Source organism: Episyrphus balteatus, chromosome 2 (assembly GCF_945859705.1).
Source record: "Episyrphus balteatus chromosome 2, idEpiBalt1.1, whole genome shotgun sequence".
In the NCBI taxonomy this organism is placed as follows: Eukaryota; Metazoa; Arthropoda; class Insecta; order Diptera; family Syrphidae; genus Episyrphus; species Episyrphus balteatus.
The window spans coordinates 96013503-96023505 of NC_079135.1; the positions used below are offsets into that span (position 1 = coordinate 96013503).

Here is a 10003-nt window from a genome sequence, read left to right on the forward strand (position 1 = left end):
TTCCAGAAACCCCATTTTATCAAAATTATTTTTAAAAAATATTGTCCAATATTCAACTATTTATGTTTTCTTTTCAATAAAAGACAAATAAAGCTAAAACATTTATATCATTATCGTTTTAAATAAAAGATAAGAAATTCTTATCAACTTTTTATCTGTTTTTGAACTTTGTTTTAAGAAAAAAAATAATAAAACTATGAGTGTACTTATGTGTATATTTACTTACCTACTTCTCTTTATGAAGATAATTTTTTCAAATGCTCAGGTGTATAGAACATTTAAAATGTTTCAATAATTTAGTCGTATTGACAAAAGGTCATTAGTGCGGAACGTTTTTGTTCTTTTTGTACATATTACCTATTCTTATATTTTTTTGAAACAATGGGTGAGATCTTTGTTTGTATTATTTAAAAAAAAAAATCAAATTTAACTGTGAATTTAAATGTTATGTTTTATCAGAAAAAAAAAAATTAATGTATATTACTCGTGGAAATGAATAAGTTCATAAGTTTAAATTGCATTTCACTATACTACCTGTGCAATGGTTTTTTCCTCTTGACAAAACTTTTCTAACAATTGATGTAGTTACAAATCAGAATTGTAATATGAGTAAATACTTTTGTTTCTGTTATTGTTCAACTATAAATTATCTTGTTAATATTCAAGTGATTCCATTCTATCAAGTTTCTACGATAAATCAGAACCTCCATAATGTTTGATATTAATTCAGCGCGGAGCTGCCACGTCCCCAGAAATGAAAATCTCACATTTTCCATGATCTGTCACTGATTGAGAGAGTCAGTAACGGTTTTTGTGATTTTTAAAATGATATATCTCAAGAACTACTCATTTTAAGTAGCTTAAAAAAATGTTACGAATATGATATTTCTGGCTTCTTTGGTATAAAATAAACTTGGCTGGGGCACTTCCGCATTTGTTAATACAGTGTTATTGAATTTTCATTTTCACTATAAACTCTGAATGAAATTTCCAAAAAAAATATTCCCAATGAATCATTTTACACAGCCACACAAAAAAAAATAAAAGTTCTGACCTGGGGTTGCGACTAGATTTTTCATATAGTTTTTGGGTCGCTGAAACCGAATCCAAAGTCCGTTTTGGCCCATCACATCAGGTTTTCGAGATAACCTCAAAAAATGTCACAAAAAATAAAATTTTTTTTGTCTGATCTGGATGGGCGAATATGTTAATCATATAGTTTTTGGATCGCTGAATCCAGATTCGAAGTCAATTTTGCCCTATCACGTCAGGTTTCTGAGATATTCTCAAAAAAATGGCAAAACCAAAAAAACAAAATTTCTTATCTGGGATTGCGACTAGGTTTTTCATATAGTTTTTGGGTTGCTTAAACCGAATCCGAAGTCTATTTTGCCATATCTCGTCAGGTTTTTGAGATATCCTCAAAAAATATCAGATAAGAACTTTTTTTTTAGTTTAGACATTTTTTGAGGATATTTCAAAAACCTGACGTGATACGGCAAAATAAACTTTGGATTCGGTTTAAGCGACCCAAAAACTATATGAAAAACCTAGTCGCAACTCCAGGTAAAAACTTTTGTTTTGACATTTATTTTTTTTGAAGATATCTCAGAAATCTGACGTGATAGGGCGAAATTGACTCCAAATCTGGATTCAGCGATCCAAAAACTATATTATTAACATATTCGCACATCCAGATCAGAGAAAAAAATTTTTTGTTTTCGTGACATTTTTCGAGGCAAAACGGACTTCGGATTCGACCCAAAACTATATGAAAAACTTAGTCGCAACACCAGGTCAGAACTTTTATATTTTTTTGTGTGGCTGTGTTATTAAATTTATCTTACAAAATATCTCAGACTTTAGCAATTTTTTAATTAAATAAGGTGGCTTATTTACAAGTTAGTTTTTATAGACATTCACTTAATATTAATAGCTTTTAGACTTATTTACTGATAAGAAGCTTAAAGATTTTAATTCAACGGAAGCACTTATTTGATAGATAAAGTTGTTGATAGATTAGGTTAAACAAAACATATACTACTACATAAAGGGTTTCAACTGAAATCAAGAGTTTATGTTTTCCTTTCGACGAATGGGGTTTTATCACCAATTCTAAGAATATCTAAACTTACCTAAAATAGATTTTGAACTATAGTAAATCAATGTTTTTGTTTTTTATATTCATATTTTATCTAAATTTCTAGCAACTAGCTAGTTATTTCAGTTGAAATAAATAGTAGGTAATAAAAGTTAATAATATAGAAGTTGTAGCATAAAGTGTTTTTTCATGCAAAAGTATTTTCAAGGAAGTCAGATTTTTTGAGTTTTGGAAATATAAGTGACATGGCAACCGTTTGAAAACTATAATAATCATGTTATATTATGATAAGAGAAAAGAATCTTATGAGAACATACAATTATTTTGGAAGACAGGGTGTTTTTTTACGATGTAGAGAAATGTTGTCCTTTTCAAATAATATTGTATTTATAGCCTGAAAATTTTAAATTAAAAAAAATAGATTTTTAAAGCCATAAAACCAAGTGATTTGTTTTATTATTGTTAAATGTAAAAAAAAAAATAAAAATAATATTCATTCCTATTCAAAAACTCCACATAAAAAACACCCTTTCATCCAAAATATTTTCATGAATTTTTTTAAATTCTGATTCTTATTTCAAATGTAAATTTATTACCAAATTTCATCGATGTAACCCAGCGATTTTTTTTTTTTTTTTTTTTTGTCAATACAAAAAAAAACACCCTTTGATCGAAGACCTTTAGATTCATGGATACAATATTAAATATTAGATTTTATTAGGGTATTATTATTCTTACCGAGTTTTTGCATTAAGCCAACAAAAAACATGAATTTACCAGATTTAATGCGTAACTTCAATGGCAAATGCAAAATTTTTAATAAAGTTTGAATGGGTACCAATAACATTGTTTTTTTGTGAATTTAAGCGGATTTTCCCAATTTCACATACAAAAAAAAACTCCCATTCATCTAAAATAGTTTAAGAGACCATTTAAATTCTTAGTGCTTGTCGGAAATGAAATATTTTTATCCATTTTCATTGTAGTGCCATTGTCATGGTTTTTGTGGTCCGAATTCTAAAACTCATTAAAAAAAAAAAAACAAAATACACCCTTTCAATCAAGATAAATTCGATGGGGGATCTCAGACTAGTCAAACAGTTATACAAATGTTTTCTGTACCAAAATTAAAAGCATTAAAAAGTAGCCTCCCAGCTCCAACGCACATAAAAAGTTACATAAAACATAAAGCAAAATTCAACCAACTGTTTTCGGAAGTTGCAAACCATCCACATTAGTCCGTACAACAGTGGTACCTACTTGTTTAAAAGAAAAACACTATACTTAAACTTAAATCCATTGAAAAAAATACAAATTTAATTTTTTTTTTTGCACCATCAGAAAAAAATAAAACAATATTAAAGTTTCTCCATTTTTTTTTTTTTTGAAAATTAATTCCAGATCACAAATGGATTTCCCAATCGAATGGTAGCATTCCCAACGAAGCCGTTGCAGCTGGTGTTGATTCGGACGGCGATACCATTTACATTGGTCGGGCAAGTCTCAACAATGACTTGTTGCCCGCCAAGGTAATACCCAACAAAGGCAAAGCTTACGTCAGCCACAGTGGCCAGGAGCACGAAGTCTCCAACTATGATGTCCTTTGTGGCCATTTCTACGACTGGGCAGATGACAGTGATGGTAATGTTCCGTCCACAGCCGTTAAATCGGGTTTAACATGTGACGGTGAGATCCTCTACGTGGGCAGAGGCACTCACGAGGGTAGCTTGACCGTTGGCAAAATTCATCCTTCACATGGTTGTCTCTACATTCCGTATGGAGACTCGGAAGTAAAATTGACGTCGTACGAGGTCCTTGTACAGCCGGAGCAGTGGATTGATGCAACACCTGGCAACATACCCCGCGGTGCAGTCATCGCTGGAGCCGATTTCGATGGTGATACCATCTATGTGGGTCGTCTACGCCATGGTGGTGATTTGTTGCCAGCTAAAGTTATTCCATCCAAAGACGGTGCTTATGTCTGCTTTGGTGGCGAAGAGGTTAAGAGCGACACTTTCCAAATGCTTGTTGGCGCTGGTTTTGCTTGGGCAACTTGCAATGGGGGAAATGTTGTACCAAATGCAGTTCCCTCGGGGAATACCAGTGATGGAGAAACCCTGTACATTGGACGTGGTCATCACAATGGCAGCTTGAGCGTGGGTAAAGTTCATCCATCCCACGGATGTTTGTATCTGCCGTATGGTGGAGAGGAAGTTAAGCTGGACCATTACGAAGTACTTGTTCGTATATAGGATATATTCATGTGTGTGAGAGGGGGTTTAATGTTCAAATAAAAGGAAAGACGATATCTTCTCGGTTATATGTGAGAGAGTGTGTGTGAGTTTAATTATTTTTATAAATGGCTGCGCACTTGGCAAAGTTTCAAAAAGTTTGTCTGCTGTGAGGAGCAGTTTACTATCGTTTTATTCTCCATAGTTTTGCGAATAAAACGAACACAAAGAGAGGCTCTTTTCTTTTGGAAGCCGAGAGGTGTCGCTCTTTTGGCGACTAAATTAAAACATACTTTGTCTCATGTGCACACAAGAGGGTCAAATAGAAGCCAAGAATGTCTTTAACTTTTGGATTCGGATATCTTGACATTAGTGTTCTATATCATTTCGAGGTTCTGGTGAGAAAATCATTCTCAAATGTGCACACACAAAGAGACGATGCAATGAATCGTGAATGTGATAAAAAAAGTTTTTTTTCAAGATTGAGAACTAAATTCCTTCTTAGAGGAAAGTTTTAAGTTGAAAGTTTTTAATAAATAGCAATTTAACACTTTGTGGACAAAAGAAGTATTTAGAAGAAATATTTTTGGGTGATAAAATTCAAAGGTATTCAAAGACGGATTTAAACAATTTTATTTTGGCAAGTTCTGAGGAAAGTTCTTGAAAAGAAAAGTATTTACCTACAAGTTTCGAATTTTTTCAAAACTAGGTATTGGATATTTTTGTAGTTGGAAAACCAATGTTGTTGAAGTTGGAATAGATGCAGATACCAATAATTGAAGTTAGAGATTATAACCCGGAAATTTATATTTGATTTATTTTGAGCTATTCGAAAATAATGTCTCCCACCACTACTTATTTAGGTAACCTCTTTTTTGCGAATTTGGTTTATACTTTTTCATGTCGCTAGAACTTTTTTCGGTCTCACTATTTTATAGAGAATCATATATGAAATTGATGCAGAATTTTCCGAGGAATTCGAATATTGTATTCACAATTCCAAAAAAAAAAATGTATTTTCACACGTTTTTGTGACCACTTTTTATTTTTGTTCTGCCAAATTCGCACCCGTGTGCCGACAGAGGGTTAATAAGTTTAATGATTCTACGAAAATTACGGCTCCAATTCAGTGTTGCCAGAATATTTTGGAGACAATTAGCCGATTTTGAAAAATCTTGGAGCCAAAAGGAGCAGCTTTCAAAAATGGTCCAAAATAACGCAAATAATTTTTTTTTGGTATATTTTTTTTCTCATAAATTGACTTCAAACACAAAAACAAATATTTGAACACAACGGTAACACCTACAATATTTAAATATACATTTTTAAAAAGGCCGAAGCTTATTCATATTTTTAAAATAAAAATTAATACAATTGAGTGAATTGTTTTTAAAAAAATGGTAATTAAACTCAGATTTTTGAAAAAAAAAAATTATTGAAAAAATTTTAACATGTCGTTTTTAAAACTTTTTCGTAATATAAAATACATTTACCTATTTTCCAATTTTTTTTTTTGCCACATTTATTATGATTTGAAATTATAAAAGGAAATGTCAATATGTTGTATTTCCTACAGTGTATAAAAAAAATTAAAAAGTATTTCCTTTTAGTAGAACTTTTTTTTAATAGAAATTTAGCTAATTTTTTTTTCAACTTCAACATTTAAATATAAAGTTATTTTTTCTTCATTCAACAGGCCTTATTGTTGAAAGTTAAATAGCAAAAGTTTAAAGTTCTTATTTGCCAAAGTCTTTGAGAAAATCAATTATTTCAATGCAAAAATTTAGTTTTTATCAAAAAATCCAATAAAATGAAGTAATTTTGATTTTTTTAAAAACTGTAATAAATATTAGTTACCTTTTCCTCTTTGCAATTTAACTGATATTATTTATGTCAAAAATTTTTAAAAATAAAATAATATTTTACTACAAAAAACTTTGAAAAAAAGCCATTTAAAATTTTTTAATAACGTTTTTTTTTTCAAAATTTTGAGTTGAGGACCATTCTTTCAAAAACTCTTGATTAAATTTAGTGGATTTAAATTTTACAGATAAAAATGAGATTCTGGCTTTTTAAAAACGTGTATACAAAATGTAAATAATGTAGGTAGGTGTTGCCGTTGTATTCAAAATAATTTTTTTTTTGTTTGAAGTCAGTTTGTGAGAAAATTGCAATTATTGCTTAAACGATGGAAGATTGTCTTTTACTCCCACATATTTTTTTTCCTTAAATTACCTAGAGAATCTTTTGGTATTATTATTTTATGAAATTTAAGCAAAAAAAACAAATGGTTTTGTAAAAAAAAAATTAATTTTTATTTTAAAAACAATATGGCAACATCGGCAGAAATAAATCTAAAAACCAACTAAAGTATGAGCAATAAGGCTCTATCTTATTATATATTAAATTTAAGCATTATATTTATTTTTTTCTTTGAATTGAGAACCTCATCAATGGCAAAAAGTTTCTTTTCTAACGTTCGAGTAAAAAAAATATAGAAACTAATAACATGCAGGCGGTTCTAGACACAGGAAGTTCATCTTTTTCTGTCAAAACATACCCCATTATTTGAAACATAAATGCTAATTCAGTTGATGATAATGGCTCAAGTACAATGTTAGCAACCCTTAAAAATGAAATTTCAGCACTACTATAAGCAAAGTTTTAACCTTGATGGAATTTTCCCCCTAACTTAAAAATGTTCACCGAAATTATTTTGAGTAATCTTAACATTTTAACATTCTCAAATATTTTTATTTGAATAATTCCTTCTCGTATTTTAAAATTAGATAAGAATAGAAAATAATTTAAAACGCAGAACTCACAAAAGCTTAAACGTCTCTGGATTTTTTTTTCCTGCATTGCAATACTCGACCTTTAATATGAAATAAGGATATTATTATGTCACGATATTATGAAGACATGAGCTTGGTTAGTGTTTAAGTCTATAGACTATAGAGCCTTTAATTATATTGAGAGTGTTGTGATTAAGAAGCAGTCATCGTCATCTCTTCTCATCGCGTCAGACTGCGTCTGTGATTTATTTGACCACAGAAGGGATAGAGTATATAGAAAAAATGATTATGGTTTTCCTTTCAGCAAAAGGATACCCATAACCCATATAATTATTATGGCGAGACGTTGCAATAAAAGACTAGGATGTGTTTTTGTTTACAAATCGACAGCTAGTCAAAAGGGGGAATAGTCTTAACGCCTTTTGAGAAGTTGCTTTGATGAAAGTATGAATGTATATTAAAATGTCAACATAATTAAACGCCCTTTGATATGTTATCTGAAGGATCTTTATGGAAAAACCTTAAAGATAAATGAAGTTCACTTGGGTTGTTTTGGATTTATTATAAATGTGTCACTTTCTATTCCACTCCGTATATGCGGGATGGTAAATTTTCTAAAAAAAAATTTCTTAGGTTAGGGTTAGGTTAAGATGATGGAGAATGCCAAAAGAGTGGATCCCGCAATTCTCTCTATCCATCTGTCTGTTTATTTCAAGTTGCAGCCTAAACCACTGAATCGATTTACTTTAAACTTAGTAGTTAAGAGTTTCTGATGATTAACTGAAGGATAAATTGGAGAGTGATGGGCCAAATCGACTTGAAATTCCAATTCAGCGGGTCCAAAAACATTTTTTAGACCGTTTTAAAGGTAGTAAGCGTTTTACCGATTTCTGTCTTCCTCATTAATAAGTTAACCGATTTCATTGAACATTTTTTATAAAAACCTTGCTGTAGTCTCAATATTATATTAAAATTAAGAAAAAAATTCAAAAAAATATATTTGGATTTTTAAAAAACTTTAAATTTTTTTTTTTTTTTTTTTTTTTGAAAAATCAATTGAAAAGGAATTTCATCTAACTTTTGTTATGTCAATTAATATTTTGTTTTGAATGGCATACCAATTTTTTTTTTGAAAAACAATTTTTCAAAAAAAAAAGAACGGTTCAAACGTTTTGAAAAAAAAAAGTTCTAAAAATTTATTCTTATATAATAAGAACGAATTTCATAAAAAAAGTTCTGAAAATTCCTGCTTATATACAAGAAACCAACTAAGGAGAGTTTTGTAACTTCAAACCAAATTTAAAATTATTTTTTAAGTTATTTTATTCTTCAATTTTAAAGGAAAAAACTTTTGCGAAATTTTCAAAAGCTTTAATATTACCTATTCCCAGGGGCGGACTGGCCCACCGGGCATTCTGGATTTTTCCCGGTAGGCCCTCGGGCAAGAAAACATTTCTTAAAAGCACTTGAAATTCAATTTTTAAATTCACTCACGTCATGCTTCAAATCGGTTTCTGGCCTTTTTAGTCAGTATAAATCTATTGGGCCCCTTATGGATCTTTCGAGACCTATAGAATTATGTTTGTGAGCCCCCTATGTATATGTTTCGAGGCCCACAGAATTATGTTTGCGGCATTTAGTTCAACGTAGGCCTCCTATGGATCTTAATGGGCCTACCGATTTCTGTTTGTGGGCCCCCTATGGATTTTCAAAGGGCCCCATATGGATATTTCGAGGCCCACAGAATCATGTTTATGGCGTTTAAGTCAATGAAAGCCTCCTATGGATCTTTAGGGGCCTACAGAATTCTGTTTGTGGGTCCCCTATGGATTTTCAGGGGGCCCCATATGGATCTTTCGAGGCCCACAGAATTATCTTTGTGGCCTTTAAGTCAATGAAGGCCTCCTATGGATCTTAAGAGGCCTACCGAATTCTGTTTGTGGGCCCCCTATGGATTTTCAGGGGGCCCCATATGGATCTTTCGAGGCCCACAGAATCATGTTTATGGCGTTTAAGTCAATGAAGGCCTCCTATGGATCTTTAGGGGCCTACCGAATTCTGTTTGTGGACCCCATATGGATCTTTCGAGGCCCACAGAATTATCTTTATGGCCTTTAAGTCAATGAAGGCCTCCTATGGATCTTTGGAGGCCTACCGAATTCTGTTTGGGGGCCCTATATGAATCTTTCGAGGCAAAAAACAAAAACAACAAAAACTTAATCTGTATAGATTTTTGAAAAATCCAGATAATTATCCAGATTTTACTTTCTCTCGATAAAAACAGTGGTGCCAAGGTACTTTATTTGTTGTGTTAAGCCTGAACTACATCAAAACACAAAGTCAAAAAAGTACAAAAAAGTAAACACGATGTTTTTTCTTCTTCCCCCTAGTAGCTTGTTTGTATATCTCTCTTTCATTTTAAAAAAGTATTCGGTTCAAAAAGCTTGAACAAGACCAAGCTTTCGATTTTCACAAAGTTTCGATTTGTGAAAAAACAAATACACTGAAACAATATTTTATATCCTTTCCGTAAGGTAGCTCTTCGATCACATAGTTCCTGTCATTTTCCGAAAAAAAGCTATTTTGACACACAATTGAAATTTCAAATACATTCGATTCCCTATAAGTCGTACTGTATCACTAACGATTCTCGAGCTACTTGTATTGTTTCAACCGTCCTTTGCTTTAACAGTACCTAATCTCCTCTAATTAGAGATTTAGGTGACAAAATATGAAATAAAAGTAACAAATTGAGTTTTTAAAAAATATTGAACTCTTAATTGATTTGCAGCAAAAAATATTTTGATTTATTAATTATTTCTTATTATTAAGAAATGTTTTAGTGAAAGAATTGTAAAAAACAAAAATCTATTATG

General features: G+C 31.1%; 1 protein-coding gene across 1 annotated transcript; it reads left to right on the forward strand.

Moving 5' to 3' along the window:
- Window positions 1–251: 251 nt before the first annotated feature.
- LOC129911950 (uncharacterized) lies at window positions 252–4425 on the forward strand. Its single transcript, XM_055989986.1, has 2 exons — window positions 252–385; window positions 3503–4425. Exons 1-2 carry the CDS (start codon window positions 382–384, stop codon window positions 4351–4353), a joined length of 855 nt encoding a protein of 284 aa, XP_055845961.1. The 5' UTR covers window positions 252–381; the 3' UTR covers window positions 4354–4425.
- The last annotated feature ends 5578 nt before the right edge of the window (window positions 4426–10003 follow it).